At 54.6% G+C, this 21,595-nt stretch overlaps 6 protein-coding genes and 1 non-coding gene across 7 annotated transcripts, besides 2 other annotated features; 3 read left to right on the forward strand and 4 right to left on the reverse strand.

Annotated features, from left to right (window-relative positions):
• The first annotated feature begins 1,787 nt into the window (after positions 1-1,787).
• CYME_CMF019T lies at positions 1,788-3,917 on the forward strand. The gene has a single exon (XR_002461257.1). It is a non-coding gene; the product is annotated as a hypothetical transcript (transcript).
• CYME_CMF020C (probable NADPH-dependent FMN and FAD containing oxidoreductase) lies at positions 3,698-5,425 on the reverse strand (the record flags this gene model as incomplete). Its single annotated transcript, XM_005535641.1, has 1 exon — positions 3,698-5,425. One exon carries the CDS (start codon positions 5,423-5,425, stop codon positions 3,698-3,700), a length of 1,728 nt encoding a protein of 575 aa, XP_005535698.1.
• A 648-nt stretch (positions 5,426-6,073) lies between these two features.
• Positions 6,074-7,024, forward strand: CYME_CMF021C (hypothetical protein, conserved; the record flags this gene model as incomplete). The annotated part of the gene is made up of 1 exon (XM_005535642.1): positions 6,074-7,024. The coding sequence occupies one exon, from the start codon at positions 6,074-6,076 to the stop codon at positions 7,022-7,024; it is 951 nt and encodes a 316-aa protein (XP_005535699.1).
• Positions 7,025-9,453: 2,429 nt separating this feature from the next.
• Positions 9,454-10,557, reverse strand: CYME_CMF022C (tRNA pseudouridine 55 synthase; the record flags this gene model as incomplete). The annotated part of the gene is made up of 1 exon (XM_005535643.1): positions 9,454-10,557. One exon carries the CDS (start codon positions 10,555-10,557, stop codon positions 9,454-9,456), a length of 1,104 nt encoding a protein of 367 aa, XP_005535700.1.
• Positions 10,558-11,793: 1,236 nt separating this feature from the next.
• Positions 11,794-13,713: a sequence feature (repetitive element).
• A 1,022-nt stretch (positions 13,714-14,735) lies between these two features.
• CYME_CMF024C (hypothetical protein, conserved) lies at positions 14,736-15,611 on the reverse strand (the record flags this gene model as incomplete). The annotated part of the gene is made up of 1 exon (XM_005535644.1): positions 14,736-15,611. The coding sequence occupies one exon, from the start codon at positions 15,609-15,611 to the stop codon at positions 14,736-14,738; it is 876 nt and encodes a 291-aa protein (XP_005535701.1).
• A 443-nt stretch (positions 15,612-16,054) lies between these two features.
• Positions 16,055-16,726, reverse strand: CYME_CMF025C (hypothetical protein; the record flags this gene model as incomplete). Its single annotated transcript, XM_005535645.1, has 1 exon — positions 16,055-16,726. The coding sequence occupies one exon, from the start codon at positions 16,724-16,726 to the stop codon at positions 16,055-16,057; it is 672 nt and encodes a 223-aa protein (XP_005535702.1).
• Positions 16,727-17,632: 906 nt separating this feature from the next.
• On the forward strand, positions 17,633-18,613 carry CYME_CMF026C (hypothetical protein; the record flags this gene model as incomplete). The annotated part of the gene is made up of 1 exon (XM_005535646.1): positions 17,633-18,613. One exon carries the CDS (start codon positions 17,633-17,635, stop codon positions 18,611-18,613), a length of 981 nt encoding a protein of 326 aa, XP_005535703.1.
• A 95-nt stretch (positions 18,614-18,708) lies between these two features.
• Positions 18,709-21,595: part of a sequence feature (pseudo-gene of triacylglycerol lipase) that runs on past the window's edge.

The following is a 21,595-nucleotide window of genomic DNA, read 5'->3' on the forward strand; positions in this document are numbered from 1 at the left end:
GCCAGCTCCATGCAGGACAAACGTAACAAGCGCATTACCGTATGGGACTGTTTGCAGCATCGTCGGACGTGTCCCTGGAGCACTGTAGGAACTGGAATCCGTGTACGCAGAAATATTGAACGATGGAAAGTCGTGATTTTCGAACATTTGCCCCGGAAAGTTGTTCTCGGTGTGTGAATGGATGTGGCGCTTGAGCCTTTCGTGATCGCGGGCCATACTGTGCCAAAAACTTGCTCCAGGCGAGGTTCTAATGCCGCCTTGCCTGGCCATTGGTATTGTTCCATCGGGAGTTTTCCACACTTCTTCACAATGCCCGTGCTGAATCCTAAAGGATTTCTTTGAGGAATCGCTCGACACGAGGACGTTGGACCCACCGGAAGCGCCAGGCATTTCCAGATGTTGATCGCTTCGTTCAAGCCTCGGTGTGCATAGTGCCTACGCGTATTGTTGCACGTGAAATCACCCCATACCGAAAAGCAAGCATGTGGCCTTCGATTGCCTCGCCACCCGACGATCGCCCAACTTACAGTACACAATCACGTGCATGCTTCTCCGTTTCACTCGCATCATTTACGGACCGATATCGATGTGGTCCTGTACTCGTGATACGTATACGTTGTTCCGAACTCACGGATGGAAATCGTACCGGATCGATTCCTGCACTCGTTACAGGCGCGACTCGAAGGAGCAAGAATGCGGCCCCTGAACTGAGCAGAATGTACAGCGCCATTGAGTATCACGAAACGACGCGACCTGTCGGTCAGTTCCTTTATGTTTTGCAGAAGTTTGCAAATGCATATCCATTGCCTCCGCACAGCAGCAACCGTTGGCGAAGCCAGCGCGGTGGCAGGTACTCCTGCCTAGAATCGCATGCATGAAATGTTCGAACGCTAACGTGCGCTCTGAATGGTGTATCCGAACCACCCCCGGTGCTCGATACGGTTGCCAGAACCTCGAAACGGCTCCTGGTGCCGTCAATCAACTTGTTGGTATGACTATTGGCGTCCATAAAACCCGATTCTCGACGCCACCTAGCCCTAGAAAATATGAACAGATCGACCAGCATAACATTCCGATTTTTGACTCCGTCCTTTTCACTTAGACGTCTGGCGACGGTGTTCGTAGTTCCTCAACCCGGGATCGACATCAAGGACCAAGTCTTGTTCTTCTTGTGCATTGAGCAATTTAAAGAACGTCGTGCTGTTAGACTCAGGACTAGGCCTCACGAAGCGCATGCAGACCGATATTCCGGCCGTTTCTATGATCCCTGTACACTTCTGTCCATTTCCCCGTGCAGACGAGAAGCCTGGAACGACCTCCGCCAGTGCTCTTCGTGAAGGTGTTCGATTCGCTCGCACATGCTCGCAGAGACCAGCCGTTCCCCATTATGGAGGCTATTCAATACAGAAGAATATTGTCTAGGGTGATGTCAAGGCGCTTGATGTGACACTCGGGGATCGCATCGACCAGAAGCTTGAGGAGGCAAGGACGCCCGACTAGAGGAGCGAGCCTGCTATGCTCTGGAGCGCTCTATTCAGGAGCACTTGGTCCCGCACGATGGGCAGAAGAAAGGCATCCCGTTTCATTCGTTCTTTGGATACGACGTGCGTCGGTGCGGGGCAGAGAGCGACATGAAGCGCATAAACGAACCGAACCAAAGCTCGCACTCGTTGCGACTCGGCTGCCGAAGGCGCCACAATATCAATCTTTTCCGTAACCGCCGGCTCGTCATTTGCCTTTGCCAACATCCCAAGAATACCTTCCGTAGGTAACATTTTTTGTATTCCAGTCATCTGAAGCCACAGTGGCTGCAATGCCTACGGTGTGCGCATCATGAGTCGCTCGCGATTGATCCGCATCTGGTTTACAATACTGGCTTGATATTTTATGACATCCGCGCTGTAGACTTTTTTGAACGTCTGAGATGGCTCGGCAACGTCTCAAGGTACTCTGGGAAGCGTGTGTGTGCAAATCGCCGATCCCATGATCACGCTGTGTGTCACGTTCTATACAGAGCCTCAGCTATGGGGTCGCACGAAGGTTTGATCGAAATTTTCCGGGAAAATGAGTACGGCCAGCAGGCCGCTGCTTCCGAAGCTCTCACAAACTGTTGAACGATTAGGTACGTCGAGACGCGGGATGCCCAGCTTGCCGTGTGCGAACAGGGAGCTGCACGACCCTTACTGCAGTCCTTATACTAACTTTAGGAAGATTATTTCCGTCGACGTGGTTGAATAGAGAGGATTTGAAAATGGTTCAGGACTGATGTTCCGCTCGGATCGTTTGCTTTCTGTTTTTCGTGGACCTCTGTTCCAATGGATCTTTCTCTTTTTTGGCCTGGGGTGAGTTGGCCTCCAACTCGACCAGGTGATCTTGGGCAGGGATATATTCGCTATGCACCATATCTCTAGTTTACGTTGGATTCAGACGCACTGGCTGCGCGCTGGGACTGAAACTTGCATTTCCTTCAAACGCATCTGCTATTCTCGCAGTGCTTTTTGGTTAGCTTCTTCGTCGCGAGCACACCAACGAACCGAAGCGCACCTTTGCGCTCCCTTCCGCGCTCGAGCAGCGGCGCGAAGCAGCAGTTCAGTGCTCGTGAACCTCGATTATGATTCATTGAAGACCGGTGACACGGATTCGAGTGGCCCCTCGGTTAGTATATCAGCCTGAGAATGACGTTCACGAATGATGCAGACGCCTTCGACCCGACTGATCCAGGGATATGAGCTGCCGCGAAGCGCAACACAACGCCAATCCCAGCTGGATACCCCCAGACTTGTTTATCGCGATGAAGAGCGACACTTTCTAACAGCAGGCCAGAATCATCTGCGAAGGAGCAGCCACGAAGCGTGCTCCCACGAAGGATGCGTTCTTGAAAGATCCTATCCGTTTGGTGATTTGTCGGCGATCACGTGACTGAATCGTAGCTCAGGCTGATGTTGTTCGAATGCTCGCTTGTGTCTTCTTTGGGAACAATGGTAGTAGTTCCAGTAGAAAATATGGAGCAAAAATTGATTGACAAGAAGACAGTGGTGTAGATACATTCAAAAAAGCTCAGGTTTGAGCGTATGCCATGCAGGGTACGGACCAAAAGACGGAGCAAAACATACGCACCTGCACACCGTGAATCATTGTCTTGTCGTACTTCACGAGCTAGCTGTTCTACCAGAGAATCTGCACGTGACCCGCGTCCAGTCTAAAGGACGCATTCCTTTTGTTGAATACATATGAACCAGGCAAACAAAAACAAAAACGGCAGGCTGGTACATGTATTCCAGCATTCGCTCCTCTGAATATCGCGACCGGCGCTGGTGACATGATCACCTTCGCTCAACCGTGGGGCCTATATAGGAGGGCGCTTCTCGAATGCGGTTTATGGAGGAAACTGCATAGAGATAGACGCATACACGCAAACACGCAAACACGCAAACACGCACACACGCACGCACACACGCAAACACGCACACACGCATACACGCACACACGCACACGCATGCAAGTCCGCCTGCTGTGCGGCTGCCAACATCATGCGTCTCCGCCGACGCCTCACTTTGCCGCTGGAAAACGCGCTCTGCCAGGACGTTCTTCGTCGGGCAGCACTTGAACGCTTTCGCAGGAGCATGCGCCCGCGCATCCTCGTATTTGCGGTCGCCACAATGCCGAAAAAACGGCGGTCATTGCATCTAAACCAGTTTCAGTCCCAGACCTCTACCATGTATCGGCCTTGCATGGCCATGAGACTGAGCATTTGCTCAGCCTCTGAGGCGCTGAGACCAGCGCGGCTGCAGAGCACCGCTTCCAGGATCGCTCGACGCACTTCAGCTGGCATGCTTGTGCTCGAGCTGCCTGCCACCATGATATGGACTCGCTGCGAGCGATCCGTACCCTTGAAACAGGTCTCGTAAATCAAGTCTGCATCTTGCCGAATACGATCCTGTACATAGCATTTGGGGCGACCGTCTCGCGGTCGAGAGTACGCGGGTAGTCGCTGTACCACGGACGACGGCCAATTCTCCCGGAATAAATCATCCGCGGTATCGTTCCGACAGCCGTACACAAGGATCTTGTTCGACGGCAGCCGTGTTGTCGAAATCGTTGCCAGGTGCGATGTCATGCAACGGAAGACGCCAATACCGGTACCAACTGCCACCATGAGCATCGGACACTCCGGATCTGCGGGTAGTCGAAGCGTTCCCGGTTGAATCCAAAGACATACCGAGTCGCCGCTCTGCAGATTACGCAGGCAACCACTCATTGTTCCGATCCGGAGACGTCGCAGAGGTGTTGCGTAGCGCACCAGGCGGACGCATATCTCTACAAGTGCATTGTCTTCAGGCGAGGCTGCTTTTGCTGCATCGCGCATGTCGGTGGCAATCGAGTAGCCACGCGGTTGCATTCTCGGCATGACCTCGAGAGCATGTGCGAGGCTCGGGAAACGTGCAGATGGGAAATCGCGCAGCACAAGCAGCACCGTTCGCTGTTCATGGAGGATATAGCTGGCGTACGCGGCGGCACTGTCCGCGATTTCCAACAGACGACGCTGCTCGTGAGCCTCCGTCGCGAAGCAGGCAAGTTGACGTAGAAATCGACGTCGGGGAATTCCGTTCAAGTCGAAGAGGCGTTGCACCAGCGATCGCGCCCTGACTCGCTCTCCAGTCAGATTTTCTATCCAGAACACTTCATTCGGATCCCATGATGGGAATAACTGAAAGAAAGCATCCACAGCGCTGGGCCGATTCTGAGGAACAAGGTACGCAACGTCTCCAGGCATGAAAATGGGCCCCGCTGACCCCGAGCGACCCACGAGGAAACGAAAGAGCACCACGTGCTTTTCATCAGGATAAGTATCATCGAGGGCCAGTTCCCGTGCGTCCAGAAAGACTGCTTCCCGGTTCACAGGCCGGAGATGCCAACGAGACGGTGCTATTCGTTGCTGCCTCTGCTGCTGACGGCGTCGATAGGCCTCCATGCGCTGGGCGCCCAGGAGACTCGTCAACCACTCGTTAAAGGCATCTTCCCAGAGCGCACCATCGCCCAGACCAATGGGTTGGATGCGGGTGGCACCCAGCTGGGCGAGCCGCACATCGAGGCGTCGTGCTACCGCGTTGAACTTGGGATAGCTACGATCACCAAGTCCGAACACTGCGTATCGCACGGCTCGCAGCCAGTTGGCGGGGAGACGCCGCTTTCGCAGAAAACGCCAGAACGCTGCAAAGTTATCCGGCGGCTCTCCGTCTCCATAGGTGGAGACAACGAACAGGACAACAGACTCGAACGGAAGATTCTCCGGATCATAGAACTGAGCGCTTCGGCAGTCAGCACCAGGACCTATAGCTTCTGCGAGCGTAGCTGCGGCGTCTGCAGCGTTACCCGACTGTGAGCCGTAGACGACCAGTGCGTGCTCCAGGAATTCATCGTCCATCGCTTGGCAGTAGCCTTAACGACGCAAGCCGCTCGTGCAGTCCACGAGAGCGTCGTTGCGAGCGCTGTCAAGCAGCTCTGTGGTGCCAGTGCCGCCTGCCAAACGGCCAAGCCGCAAGCAGGTTCACAGGCAGGGCGTGCCTCCTCAGAAGCGGCGGCCAGTCAAGAATAATGGATGAAGGCTTCGATCCAGCTCCACGAAACTTGTGTTGGGACTTGCACTATGCCTAGCCAATAGGCATGCAGTGCGATAAAAAACCTTGGTCGTCACAGATCCTGTCTACGTACAGCACAAGCACAAGCACAAGCACAAGCTTCACCAAAAGCCAGCTAGCTTAGTTAGCTAGTCAAACAGGCTGGGTGCGCTACGCGTGATCCGCATACTGGGACAGTCAACGGCGAGCGTTGCGAACGCTTTCTTCTCGAGTGATCGTGATAGGTCAGAGCTCGTGCTCTATCGCGCAGTGCAGCACTCAACGACGCTCTCTTACTATACTCCACTCAAGCAATCCACTTACGCAACGAAGCCGGACGGAGTACCGCTTCGCCTATAAGCAACTTATTGCTACACTAACCGGGGCTGGCGGAGGACTTTTTTTGACCGCAGCTTTCGTGGACACTGCAGCACTATGTGCGAAAGTCTCGTTGGATGCTGAAACGCAACGGTCAGAGCCGCGTTTCGGCAACGACGGAGCCACCGGCGACGACAAACTCGGTCGTGGACGTTGAGGCAGGGCGGGACTCGCCACCGAACGTGTGCCTGCAGCCTGCACTTGAACACTGGGGCGACCACGCGTACGCCGAACACAATGCACTGTCTGAGAGAGGCCGTGCTGAGCGGGAAACTTCTGACGCTGGAGCGGTAGCGCTCAGTGACTGCACCAGAGGGTCCAGGCAGAGCGCAGGTGCGACTGATGCACCAGCAGCGTGTGCAGGAACAGCAAGTACCCACGAGACAAGTTGCGCTTTATCTAACGCTGACCGGCCCGAAGGTCAACGAACCGACAAGCAAACCTCGCATACTATGCGCGTCCAGGCGAGTGCGAGCTGGACACACGCTGTAGACGAGAACCCGCAGCGATCAAAGGACTCGTGTGAGCGACAGCAGCCCGCTTCGGATGGACGCAAAGCCTCTCCGCCGAACTCGGGACCTGCACTGGGGTCAACGAGCCCACAGACGGATCATAGCAAGCCCGGGGGTACAGGAGCTGCACAAACGCCAGCACCGAATCAGAATCCTGTTGATAGCTTTCGCTGGCAACAACTTCTCCAGTATCATGCGTCGCGTAACGTAGGATCCAGAGCGCGAGATCTTTTAGCCCTGGAGAGGACTTTTCTTTCCATGATTCGGACGAGCCTCTCATCCGTGGCGCTCGGGGTTGCCATTGCGAAACTCATTGGAACCCGCCTAGCGGATGCTACCGGCACGGTGTTCATTAGCCTCGGGCTCCTGACGCTGATAATTGGACTCTGGCGGTATTACACTCAAATTTTGGCCATTGAGCGGGGCCAGTTCGCAGCCGACACCGTATTTCCTTGGATTGTGGTGGTTCTGCTGCTCACGTCCGGTGTGGTGTCGCTGGTGCTTATCTTCAAGTGAGGCATCGGCGGAAGCGTGACACCCGAGACTAGATTGACATTGCCTCGAATATTCTACTCGTCTAAAGAGTCTTGACGTAACCAGCGCATGCCGTCGTCTGGCTCGGAATCGAAGGCGTCTGGCGTCGCCTGAGCCTGCGCTCCGGAGCTCTACACCGGTGTCCAATGGGACTGAGGCATGGAACTCCAGACGCTGTTCCTGTCTTGCGAGTTTCCGCAGCGAATTTTCGAGGCACAGCCACGAAAATGAGATGTACCAGAGTCAGAGCTCATGGAAACATATGTAGTTTTACGATTCTCGGTCGTGATTGTGGAGTAGGTTCTCTCACGCCCTCTGACACTGGACCTTGGCTCGTCATCCGGGACCAAGATGATTCGCGACGTCCTCGAAAAATTGTTTAGAGAACAACCGATGCCATAATCTAGTTCATGTGGACAAGAATCCAGGCGTCTCGTTTTCGAATTGTTCTCTGTTTCTAGGCACTTCTTGGGTGCAGGAGTCTGCGCATTTGGATGGACGAGGAAGAGGAAAACTCAACGCCTTGCCCTGATAAGTTGTCCAGAAGCTCATGCAGAAACTTTGCTGAACGTATCACATTCATCCGTGGATTTCGTTCGACAGACAAATCGTCCTCTGTTTGTAGCCGCCGTCGAAAAGCGATTCGGTACCAGCATCATGCATCGCACGGGATATGCTCTGGAAGGTTCGCAGCTCTTTCTCTTTGCATGGACATGGGTTTTGGACTCGGACTCGGACTCGAGTCATCGCAGCGATCGCTTCCAATAGAATGTGCGCCAATGCTTTGCATGATGAGAGTGTAGACGGATCGACGCTTCTCGACATGATTTCCAGGCTGGATTTTTCGTGCGGTATCTCCATCATCGTGAACACCATCGCTTGGCACAAATCCTTTCTTGAATAGGATAGGGGGCGCTTGCGCACACAGCAAACAGAGTACTCTCCGAGTGGGTCATTTAGAAGAGGTCCATGATCATCGTGTACGTTACCGGGCGCGGAAAAGAATGAGTGCGCCAACGGGGCGCCTCTGTACCCATCAAGGACATGTAGCCGGTGGTGAAGCAGATGTTCACGGGCGACAAGGCAACGCTCGGTGAACGAGGTACCCTAGGCACACGAGACCAGCGGACTGCAGTCAAAATACCGCTGCTGCAAAAGGTACACGGACGGTATTTATAGATATAGAAGACGAAAGTGGCAAGCAACGCTTCGATTCCAAATCCCGCATGTCCATTACAAGAAAAGGAACAGACGGAAGTTGCGAAATCGAGACTTGAAAGTTGCCGTCCACGACCTTCGACATCTGACTTCAGAGCTGGGGGCACAGGAGCGGCTGACGCATTGAAAGCCGGAGATGAGGGAGCGGAAACCGTAATAGCGATGTGAGCATTCCGCACGGGCTGCCGATGATGTACATGAGAAGAGACCCAATCTTTACTTATTCCGCCCGTGGTAGCTGCGTGGATTCCTTGCATTCTACTCTGGTGCGAGCCAAAATGATGGACATTCAGAAACATGACCGCAACCGATGCGTCATTTTGGTAGAGTATGAAAACGAACATTTCGTGCTGCGATCATCTTTGGAACCTGACCATGTCCAAAATTTCCGTCTTCGTTCAACGAAAACAGGTCTGCTGTATCTTGTTACAGGCACGGTGCCCAGAAACGGACGCGTGCTGCACTGCAACCCGCAGTCGTCAACGAAGCGCTTGTCGTACCAAATGCGAGTGTGCTCACGAACAGACAGCCGGCGTTGTCTACTGATGCACACTGCGCAGTTCCACATCTTCGATGACGACTGACGATGAAAAGCCGCGGCTATATGGCACATAGACGAATGCGCTTCGGCGTTTCTCATCACAGAATACCGAACGAGATCCGAGTTTCGTTTTCCGTCCACGTTCATCTATGTGCGCCATCTCCCGGACAGCCTGAGCAACGAGCGTTCAGCCGCAAAAGTCGTCGTTCGGTGCTCTGTTTTTTTAACCAGTATAGCGGAAGAGGCAGCGTCCATCAGGAACACGAACTGTTCGCAAGCGAGTGCGAGCCGACGCTGATCCCTCGCCGCTCTTGTGCCGACCCAAAAATCCTTCGGTTCATGCGCGTCATCGCCGTTGACTGCGTCGACTCCCAGCGAAATGCTCTCAACTCGCACCATAACGGAGCTGAGGTTTCGAATTTGCATACGGACCGTAGCCTGGAAACCAAATACCCTATTCCGAATGAATCAGTATCGCGAAGTTTGCCTTTCAAGTCGCTGATGTCTCGAATACGTTCAGGGCCGGCCGCCCAGTCATCCTGATCCAGCCTGGTTGGATCAGCATCAAGACGTTGCCGTTGCCAGACTTGCTCTAGCAGCATCGGCTCCCAGAAGGCCATTGGTACCTTCACTCGATGGATTGGCTCCAGCATTATGCCGCAGAAGACGGAGGTTTCGCTACCGGCGACGATGCGGGCTGAGGTGCAGTCACGGAGACTGCTTGCAAACAGCTGAGAATCTTCTCGGGATTCGAGAGCTCTTTCTCTGTTTGCAGACACGGCATGGAGACGTCATCAAGAGCGTACGGACCGACGCGAAGTCGAACCAGACTTGTCATGTGCGCGTGCGTGCCGAGAGCTTTCCCCAGGTCGTCAATGTAGGTGCGGATATAGGTTCCCCCCGAGCAGTCCACGAACAAGGTGCCTGTGCCCTGTCTCGCGTCGAATGCCTCGCAGCGTGCTTCGAAGACGTAGACCGTTCGAGAAGGCAATTCACCGATCGCATCGGCTTTACCGGCCCGAGCGAGGTCATACAGCCGTTCACCTTGCACGCGAACTGCGGAAAAGGCTGGTACTCGCTGCACGATTGCACCGTGGAATGCCTCCGACTGCAGGAGGCGATTCAGCGCCTCAACGTCATATTCACGGAGATGCTCAAAACTCGAGCGCGCTATCACTTCACCAGTGCAATCTTGAGTATCCGTCGCTGAGCCGAGTTTGAACGTTGCCCGGTACTGCTTGCGTCCGCGTTGGAACTCCCAAAGCTGCCGCGTGTACTGCGCGCCTACCGCTAGAACGAGTACACCACTCGCGAGCGGGTCCAGCGTTCCACCGTGTCCGACGCGAAGTCGAAAACGACGTGAGCGCCGACCTGCACCAGACCCAGATGACGACTTGCCGACACCCGCAGGAGGACTAGCAGCGGTGGGCGCCTCGTGTTGTCGTAGGTACTTTTCCAGGGTTGCGCGTACCTTGTTCACGACGTCGAACGACGTCCAGTTCTGAGGTTTATTGACGATCAAGATGCCACTGGGTTCTTTCGGCGAACGAGCTGCGCAGCGCAGGTCACTAACAGCACGAGAGCGCTTCCGGGAGCCAGGCATGGACCCAAGCGCTGGCCCAAGTGCAAAACCAGAAACACCGCTGCCACCGACGGCGGAGGCAGCAAAAGCAGTCGTCGAAACAGCAGCAGCAGCGCCAGGAGCAGTGGTTCGCAGGGGACGCACCAGGCTCAGAAACGCCAACTGAGTTCTCATAGAAAGTACAAAGAGTTGATTGGTAACTGCTATGCCGCTCCAAACTCACTCAGGTGCGTTATGGGGTACACTACGTAAACGAGTCGGTATGCGAGCGAACAACAGCGCGAGCGACTCAGTTTTCTCGATGCCAAAACGTTTAGATTGACCAAAGATCCCAGATTGCGGGATGCGTATTGATGATCGAAAAAGCGTCCACCATGCTGCAGCACCCTACCTCCAAGTTCTATTTTTCGCACTTCCTTTCAGATATACTGGTTATTTCTTAGGTTCTGATTTGCACCTAACATGCCATGAGCACCCGTCCTGGCGCATATACCGCTGGTGCAGATGCATCACGGAGACGGAAAAGCTTTTCCAGCACCACCACTGAGGGCGTCGAATCGAGGAACGCTTCACCTGGTACGGATTCGCAGTACATAGTCATGCTGAAGGCCTGCGAGCAGCGCAGACAGACCTACAGCCTGCGGCAGCGAGAAGCGGCATGCCAGGTGTCCACCGCGAACAGGGCGACGCTCAGAGGCGTCATACCCGCTGCGAGCTCCTGAATGAACTGCGTTGCGGACAAACTGCTCACATCTCACTACAGCATCCGTCAATTGCGGGGGCGGGAGGCGGGTATGCAGCGCTAGCCCGGGAGACTCGTTCAGCTCGCGGGACCTTCCGCTAGTACAGTGAACTTTTGACAATATGGAAACTTGTTCCCCATGTAACGTTTCTTGTGGTGGTGAAAAGAGATTCTAGTCTCGTTGCTATCTAGTGGTTAGTTTCTGTTCTTCTCTCTATAGAGCGGTCCGTACGTGCTCTCCGATATCAGGAAGGTACGAAACGCGACGCGCATCTCGCCGTTACACATCAACGCTATCCTGATGATTAGCGTGTTTCTCTATCGTACAAGATGTGTTTCGGTTGAAGCCATAGCAAATTATCGTCTTTCGATTCAGCTGTGCTCCAGCCCTAGCATTAGCGTTTTCAAGTGCTTTTTCGTGGTTTATAGCAGAAGCGTTCGTAGCGGGTTCGTTTTCAAAAATAAAAAAAGAAAAGCCATGGGGAAGGAAATGGAGGATCCGGTAGGCTCGGCGCCGCCGATCGCCGAAAACAAAAACTAAAAACACTGCCAAGCCCAGAGGATCAAGACAAGGCGAATATGAAGAAATGGGAGGCTCGACCTCAAAAGCGACACAAAAGGCGACAGTACGACGAGAATGTAGTGAAAGCATTTCTTCTACTCAAGACCAAGAATCCCTACAAGCAGGAGTTGCGAAAGGCCATCAGAAACCGTGTCGCGTCGTACTCCATCAGTATCATTAAGGCTTCTTCAGGACTGATGCATAAGGTGAGCGAGACGTATCGCGACATCACGGACAGCAGAACAGTCGAGGTTCCGGGAGAATTCTTCAGCGAGGCCTTCATCAAGCACCTGCTACGTGGCACAGGGGAAACTTCGAGGAGAAATGAGCGAGTGTATGCCCTCCAGGAAAATTATATCGTCTAACGCTTGAACGGTACGATATAAAGGTGAGCTCGAATTTTTACATCTACGGGGCGGTGAAGTACACCACGAATCTGAAGAAACATTTGAGCATGAACCTAAAACGCTTCACGAAACGCTGCATCATATTTAAATCTACGGGGCGATGAAGTACACCACGAATATGAGGAACCATTTGACCATGAACCTCAAACGCATCATGAAACGCTCCATCTTTGCGCTGTACCCGGACCTCTCACACAAAGGGAAATGGGCCACCATGAGTAGCATCACGAACGATCGACAGCATGAACAGGAGATCGAATTCGCCGGTGAGGAGGCATCGCCCAGTACCATGAATGAAGCTCCTGTGGTCCGTGCGGCTGTCCAAGAGCACCGCGGAGGTCTGGGGCTGGCCAATCCAGAAGAAAAGGTATCAGAGATGGAAAAAGATGCTATCCCCTGAACCTGCGGTATTTCGTGTTTTTGGAACGAAGAACTCGAACGCAAGGCGCATATGGATCTGGGCATGGAGGTATGTTGAGAGTCTTTGAAACGGATGGCTGGGCTTCTGGAGAAGCGCTTCAACGTCGTTCCGTTATGAAAGATCATGTCGTACTGTGTCACAATCGATTCCAGAGTCCTTCATGGCATCATGAGGAAGATTTGTTCGTAGTTCGATTCAGGCAGGGAGAGGTTCACCGGCGAAACCGGGAGACTTGTCGGAAGAATATCTTTGATTTCAAATGTCTTAAAAGGAGCACAAAAAATGTATTCAGGGGTACGATTGGGAGCGATGGACTACCCATACGTTTGCACTATCGGCGCTTGATGGCGGATCGTACGACGCAGGAGGTGCAGAAGAACGACTTTGTCGTTGACGTGGATTCTGCGAAATCGAATGTCAAGACCACCGCAGCACCCAAGTGTGCGCAAGATGGTATCGACGGCAACTTATGCCAGAAAGGCATGTGTCTTATAACGTTCGCGAGAGCGAGACACTAACGAGAATCAGGAATCATGAACATGAGGAAAAAAAGTGAGACTTCGAATACAGATGTGAAGAAGCACCTGGAAGTGATCAGCCAGGCCACTTGCCATGGAGCGGACTTGCAAGCCTCTGTAGCGTTCATGAAAATTCGAGCTGCTCATAACGAGTTGCTGTGGGAAAAGTACTCAATGACCCGGCGAGTTCGCCAGCGTCTCAACCTGCACTACGGAAAGCAGCACGCACTTGCCAATTTCCTCCATGAGGTGAGCGCCCTCACGGAGTACATGAGTCTAAGCCTCCTAGCAGCATACGTAGCATGGCGCTTGGCCTTCCAAAAAAGGGATCATACGCTCTCCATCGACGAGAGCGTACCAGGCGTGCGCACAGCGCGTTGTCACAATACCGATGGATGAGTTCCGAACGTCATGAATACAGCATGAGCTGGGAAGTACACTTCAGAGGGTCAAGACGGAATAGTGCCAGCGGAGCCCTGAGGATATTGAAAAAGCATGGAGCGCCGACAGAACAGGAAATGGCACGGAGGGCAAAAGTTCGAGGAATCCTTGCATTAGTGAGTGCAAGCGACAGCAAGAAACTGATGGAGTTTGCGAACCGGGACTTTAACGCCGCTATCAATATCAGACGATGTGCCGTGCCTGAGACGAGCGCCGAAGAGCTGAGACGATCCAACTTCATGGGCAGCCCCTCAAGGCGGATTTGTCGAAGAAGAAGTCGAAACCGATAGTAGGTGGCCGGTCGCAATAAGCCGGGAGGCGTCTGCACGTGGGCGGCCAGACATATGGTCTATGGCGAGCGGAGCCTAGCGCGCTGCTCGCCACCACCGTACACCGCGTGCAAACCTGCGCCGCTCGCAAGGCGTTCGTTGTTGACGGCCGTGGTCGAATCCGCAGAGGCATGCAACACCCCTCGATGATATGTCATCTGCAGGAGCAGCATCGTCGTACACAGTCGCATCGACGATAAATGAATCACCTGTTTGTCGGGAATGATGCGCTCTGAGGCGTTCATTTCCCTGACGCGTACCGAGCGCACCTGTTTCCCTTTGCGATACCGGACCAGGTTCAGTTCAAGCGAAAGCGACCCTGTACAGAGTACCGTTTGATCCCTCGGAAACTGGCCGCGTTTGCGCTCTCGGAAGAGACAGGTTCGATGATTCGTTTCTGTATCGTCTAGAAAAATCGATCCCGAGACCTGCGAATCACACCCAAGACCCTACTGAGTCCTGAAATCGACGACGAAACGTACAGGAACACCGGTAGTGAGCGGCATCCGCTGGCGTCTGGTCAATTCTGGAAGCATACCAGGGAGCGCCTGTGCTAGCATCCATACATGCCCATATTGGATCCGATGCGCTAGCGTCACAATACGCGTCGTTTCCGATTCGGAGTTCCAGCTTTGAACATCGTGGATCACACTCGCGCTTCGGTGGTTTCCAGGGTTCTCGCCTGAAACGGCGCCGATGCAGCCGCACCGATGTCTTTCGATGCTCCTTCGAACAAGAATCATTTTTGAATATAATACTGGTGCTGTTTTTGTGTTGCTTATCGTGACCAAATCATCTGAGTGACATGCTCTGCCATGCGCGCTGCGCGCGCATCGAAATCGTCGATTATTCAATGCTGCATCACGAACGCAGACCCGGCGCCATGTGTCGTAAGGAGGCGTCGCTGATCCACAAGCGCTGCACCTGGCGTACTATCGAGCGCCCGCGTTTCCTGAGCCGAGTCTGAAGCCCTTCAATCGACGCCAATCACGTCGATTCATCTCGCTCAAGATCTCTCGCATCAGTTTATAAAACCTGGAATCGTGCTCTGCGTGCTCATTGTGCGCAAGCTCGTGTGCCAGTACTTCCCGAATAGCGTCATATCGGCGAAATCCGGCCAAATCATCGGTTCGCAATCGCAGATAAATCGCAGCACCGCGACCTTGATTCAGTCCAAGGACGCAAACCGGATCGACGCCGACTCGACCGTCAGGAGCCATTTCACAGAGTGCACCCACTCGCCAGTGCCATTTCTGCATAACGTAATTAACACCGGGATCTCTAGCCAGCTGTTCTAACAAAGAATGGGCCTGATGAGCATCGGCAAAGTTCCCGAGCACCCGAAGCTCGGAGAAGCCCCAACGCGAGCAGCTCCCAACCGGTGCGCGCGGATACAGCTCGCCATCGAACGGCCGAGCCGGACGCCGTCCAGGCCCGTCAAAATCCGCCGGCCGCACAAGCGGGTCTGGTCGAGCGAGTTGAACGCGCTCCAGTGCAAACGAAGCCGTGCCGATGACGCGAAGCGGTTGCTGCTTCTGAACAGCCGCGAGGAGCGCGTCCCCAGTGCGAAGAACACGTCCTTGTGCGATCAGTTTCACAGTTTCTCTGGCAAAGTTCCAAGCTGAAGCCACCTGCTCCCGCAACTCCTCGTAAAGAGCCTCTGGATCGGCCGCAGACACCCGCAACACGCGGTCGTTCACCCGCACCTCCAGCGACGACGCAGCGTCTGTGCAGGGTGCCCTCAGCTCTGGACTGTCCCCGGAAGCTCCGGCACCATTCGTCCCTATCTGTGCCACAGCAGAGGTCATTCTAAGTCCCGCAGATCACTGGTTGCAATCTGAAGGGAACCTCGGGTCTAAAACAGCGATTTTAGCGCTCGTATCAGAATATTCCTACCTCGCACGTGAACGTACAAGCTATGCGGTACGCGTGTGGTACTGCTGAAACTGCAGTGAGCGTAGACACGTATCGTTGGAATGAGCGCGCTGCAATCGGAACATGCAGCATGCCCGCACCGCTCGTGCGCGCTTTCGATCATCACGTCCCATCGATGGAAGCTGCGCTCGGTTTCCGCAGATGCGTGCGTGCGTGCGTGCGTGCGTGCGGCAGCGACACTGTGACGCCCTGGACCGTACAAAGCGTCTTAGATTCGTATCATCAGAATTTTACCGGCAGCGACATCCTGAAGCCCTTGACCGTGCAAAGACCCTTAGATTCGAATCATCAGAATTTTATCCCGACCTGAAATCATCTATTCAGAGGCTGCATTCGTGCCGTTGTCGCCGTTTTCTGGAGAACGTTGCGACTCGGGCGGCTTGCGACGCCGTCCAAATACCTTACCCATGATATCTGCGTCTTCATCAACGTAGCCCTCGTCAACGTAGGGCAAACGGAGGTCAAAGCGTTCTCCATAATCGAAGCGCGGTATACCGAAGGACGGCCAGGGCAGTATAATGCCCCGTTTTGGTTCTTCGCCGTACCCGACCTCTTTCCAGGTCCCAGCAGTACGCTCCTTCTCTCGTTGCCGCTCCCAGGCTATTAGCGGGTCCTCGCCCGGTTTTGGTTTCTCTTTGGCGTTGAGCTGCTCCTGCACAGCTTGACGCCGCTCTGCAACGCCTTCGAGGTGCCGCCCAGCTCGGCGCGCTTCCAGCTTCTCCCGCATAATTCTCTGTTGCTCTGCAATTTCACGCTCCCTTTGACTTTCAAGTTGTTTGTTCTGTGCGCGGTCATTCTCTCCGTCGCCGAAGAGTGGTTTGAACGCGTCAAACAAACCGGCGATAACAGCTCGGGATGTTGCCCGCGTTCGAGGTGCACGTCGCCAGTGACGTCCTGGGGCAAGGCACGCTCCTCGAGCCTGCCAACGACAGTCCAACGCGCTCCGTACCACAGGCAAACGACTTGCTGCGAACGCGTTTACGGTCATGAAGCAGTTGCAAGAGCGCTCTGTGCGCGCTTACCCCCAGCACTACATGTGCCTTTCTGCTACGGATGGGGCGCAAACGTGCATTCCGCAACAGGCGCAAGCCTACCATCCATTGCGGATGCGCGCATCAGGGGCGTGCGCAGCCCGCGCACTGGCGGTGCCTGCCAGCTCGGACGGCAGCATCCTCCGCGATGTACCCACAGTGGCTTCGTACGGAACAGATCCTCCACGTTACCTCCGGCGTATAAACTGAGGTTAGGGGCTATTCCTACCGCCACCAACGTAATGCGTATACAGACAGAAGATGCAAAATCAGTACATAACTTTACCACCAATACTCTTCGATTGCGGGCAACAGAGTCGCATGAATGGAAGACACCATTCTATTTAAAGCCACAGCAAAGAGAGATGTAAAGGAAGCAGTCACGGAACAAGCCCCGAGTGGCTGATGTTGATGAGCGTGTGCATCGCTGCGTCGAACACACGTGTGTATGCGCCTGTGGCGACGACACGTATCTGTCCAATTTGTGCAGATATGGATCTATTGTGTACCATTCGGATACACGTCGCTATGTTCAAAAAGAGCCATATATACACTTTTTTCCCTAAAATAGCCGAAGTCGCCTCAGAACGATCGTGCGCCCGCTGGGCTTGTCCCGGGTGCCGACTCGGGAAGCAGCTTCGTGCACAGGCAAACATCGAAAAGCACGTGCTGCTGCTTCTGTACGGCTCCAGGCATACGCTACACGCTTTTCTGCTCATAGACAGCGGAAGCGACAAGTTCGGTTACTGCCTTGAAGACTTAGACGCTTTAGAGAGACCATCATATCGATTGTTTCAGTTTTCTGACCTCCTCGTAACCACCACGCTCGCATCTCTGTTGCAACGGCACGCGCAGCAGCTCTCATGGCAGCCAAAGCTGAACCCGGGCATCCAGAGAGTGGAAAGCTGCATCAAAGGTGGCGCAAAGCCAAGGAAGCCGGTAATCTGAGCACGTTTGCATCACCTGCAGAGCTGCGAGCACTCGTCCAAGCGAAACTGACACCCGAGGAGCAAGTGCGTTTCGGGATGCAGTGTGCAGGGCTGGCAGCCAAGGCACTTGAGGTACTCGACAAGTCGCTTACATCTTTAGAGCAAGACATTGAAAACGAGTCCTGTGACTGGGAAATAGAATCGGACGCTGCCATGGACCGTGTTGCCAGGCGATTCCTTGCCGATCTCGAACAGCTAAAGCAAACTGGCAGCGCGCGTCGACTCACCCAACTCAGTATTTGGCGTCGCATCAGTCGCTATGTCGTCCTGGCGGAAAGGCGAGCAGCGGAAGCGTCGCGCCAACGCGAGCATGAACTGCAGGCTGAAGGCAGTCCTTTTGTGAGGCAAGTCGCGAAGATCGCGGACCAGGCATCCAAGACTCCGGGATACCGCCAGGTCGTTGCCTGGGAGCATCTGGAAGAGCTTGCAGACGCGGCAACTGCAGATGGTGCATTCGGTTCGCAGTCGCGGTCGATGTCACGTATCTTACGTCGCCCAGAAAGTCGGTTTCGACTCTTGCTCACGAAACTAGAGCTTGGCGAGGAGCTCTGCACACCCGAGGAGCGGCGTTTGATGCTAGCATTGGATACCTCTGATGCGAGACTTGAACCCGAACGCATGCGCTCGAGGAAGAGGGCACCTGGTGGAGCGCAGGATGGCGCCTCTGCAAAGCGCGACCACGGGAGGTCTGCATCCGTTTCGTCGTCGTCGTCGTCATCGTCGTCGTCGTTAGATCCAGAGCACGAGGACGACGTGCACCCAGCGGCCAAGAACGCGTCTTCCGTGAGAAAGAAAAGACGACATCACCGGCGACGATCATCCAATAAAAACGAAACACTGGAGAATCCTCAGTGAGCTAGCATTTGAGCGAGATTGCCGCTGAATCATCGCCGTGCCCTGGCCCTGTGGATATCGCATGATGCCTCGTTTACAGCGGTTCAGTCATGATACTGGGTGGTGATTATCGCCGCCGGAATACCTCAGGACTAGACCGCGGATCGTTGGAGGCTACGCTCGCGTCCATCGCGTGTACCATGCGCTGCAAAAGTGGTGCTTGTCTGCAGCTCCACAAAGAGCACATGATCGCGTGCTGTGCTGCGAGCACCACGGCGCCGGCCTCTGTCGGCAAACGCGCTCAAAGGCGTACTCGCGACAAGCATGAATTCAGCAGGAATATTGGCGCTGGTTGAGGCACTACGACTGACTATCGAGAGACCAATCTCAGCAACCGCAGCATGCGTCGATCACTGGGGCGCAGCTTAAACTCCAGCATCGATGCGGCCGCGTCAGAGCCAGACCTGCAGACTAGTGGACAGAGCGCAGCATGCCTCATTCTGGATTTCGCAGAAGTACCCGCCAGAGACGCTTCTCATGGTAGCCAGTGGCGGATCGCGTCTATTTCGGTACCGGGAATTCGGACGGATTCCGCGTCCAGTCGACCGGGGACGGTTCACGCTCTCCACTCGGACGTCAACGCGTTTCAGTTTGGTGATGAAGGTGCTGCATTCATCGACCGACCAGTCTGCATGACGATTCGACGAACATCGGGCGGAACCTTTGATGCATACCTCTGGAGCATGATTCGCAGAGGTGTACTTTTTTGCAGGTCGTCGAGGTGGAGCGTGTGGCGAGAGCCACATATTTGAGCGACCTCGCACCGGGCGTGATCCAAGACACCATTCGGCTGATGCTCAAGCGTGCCTCGCGTACCCGACATGTCGTTGCTCACCTTCGTGATGCTGGTGTGCTTCTATGGGTAGCGTACTTGCGCTCGTTTGCGAAGCGTAGCGGACCTTGAGGACAAATGGCACGCTCCAGCAGCCATGCGCTTGCATAGGTCATGCATTCATCATGTGATGCTTTCCAAAGCAGCACCTAGGGCGTGGTCATCAAACACGTCGTGGAAATCCCAGAACTGCACATTCCAGCGGGGGTGGTAGCGCCGACACCAGCGCTCAAAACCCTGGATATATGCGGGTCGCAGGTGCGCATCCAAAGAGTTCCGAAACGCCACCATGGACTCCTCGATGATCGAGGGATCCATGAGAATGCTCCCCGACAACGGATCCAGCATCACCTTGACCGGAACATGCTCATAACCCCAGAAAGGCAGTTTCGTCCCGATATCGCCGACCGCTGCCCATCGGAATGAAAACGGCACATGTCGCTGGAACGCTGCAGCGAAAGCGCGATTCCCGACTCGAGGCGACCCAAAAGTCACACACATTACCAGATCCGATGACAGACGCAACGACTGTGAATTCTCAAAACACGTCATATCGAGGGCAGCGATGCTTGCCAGGGCCCCGCCGAGAGAGTGACCTCAAAAGATCACCGGTTTGTGGTTGCAAGATGCACTATCCAAGGAGTTCATCGCACTACACGGTTGCGCTTCGCTCGCATCTGCTGCTGCTGCTGCTGCTGCTGTAGCAGTTTCGCTTCGACACCGCGCTGCGGTCTCTGTACCCGCTAAGCTCAGCTGCTGTTGCTGCTGCCCGTGTTCACAACCGCCACGAATATCCGCACTGGACACCTCGGGAAAGCGGTTCGATGGTTGCACGCGCCTATCCAGGCTGGTAGCGACACCACAAGTGGTATCGCCGCAGGTGCTGCTCAAGGGCGCGCAAGCCGCATCCACTGCGGTTGGTGCAGTGCTCGAGGGCTCTGCAACAAGCGGTTTCAGCGTCTCCATTAACTCTTCATGCACGGATAAATAGGCGTGCAAAAATCCACCGTGCACCATTGTAGGCACTCGTCGCCCTATGAGATACGAAAAATCCTCACCAGCCTGAGCGCGAAAATCACCAAAGCGCAGGGAACGGATCCCGCGTACGCTCAGCATATACTGCCACCATCGTCGATGTGCAAAACGGCCTCCAGGATCTAAACCGAGTTCCTGTGACAGGGCATCATCAAGACCGCGCTCTATATGCGAATCGTCCTTGGCAAAGGCCTCCACTGATGCCTGGTGCTTCCTAGTCGAATCTATTTCGCGCTTGCTGTGTGTTGCGGGCGGTATTTGCGAACAAGTCGCAGCCGAGGTGCCGCTACGCCCGGCAGCCAAGGCAGTGGTGCTTACAGCATTCGTCGTACGAGGCATTCGAGTTGTACCGTCGACCGTCGCTTTCGCCGGTGACTCCCGCAACGACCCGCGTTGACCGTGTTTGCTGCAGGCGCTCAAGCGCCACGTATCCTGTATTTGCGGACATTCACGTGCATGCAGGTGCTCCTTGAGAGGAACCCGTCGGACATTCATATCTGTGCGTAAATTTCTGGTGCTTTTGGTACCGCGAAAGCTCACCACAATCCTATCCGCCAAGTCAATGACGAGCACATGTACATCTGTAACGGCGCTGGAGATATGCCGCACGACTCGTGCTTGCAGGGGGTCCATTTCGCCCACACCATAATGATTGAACATCTCTGCATACATATGCGGGTCATGCCACGGTCGATAGGACAGGTACGCCATGTTGAAGATCAAAACATGCGTCTCGAGGACAAGTGAGCGCGAGAGCCAGCTGTCTCCATTTCGCAGTGCTTCCTGCTCTGTCTGGTAGTAGAGGTTTGCTTTGCGCAGCTCTCGCTCTGCATCCAGTGCGTCCGCTGGCCACGGTGCCGCCTGGCTGGCGCTGTGCGCGGACAACTCCCACTCGGAGGAAACGCTCCTTTGTGGGGCTCGCTTTTCTTGATATGCAGCTGGGTCCGGAGCCAGCGCAACGATCCAGGGCAGCCAAACACCCAGCACTGTCGGAGGTAAATGCACATAGAGCAGGAGCACCGATTATGTAAAGAGCATCGCGAAGGCACCACCATTGAATCGTGCAATACCCAGCA

This window comes from Cyanidioschyzon merolae, chromosome 6 (assembly GCF_000091205.1).
Source record: "Cyanidioschyzon merolae strain 10D DNA, chromosome 6, complete genome".
NCBI lineage: Eukaryota > Rhodophyta > Bangiophyceae > Cyanidiales > Cyanidiaceae > Cyanidioschyzon > Cyanidioschyzon merolae.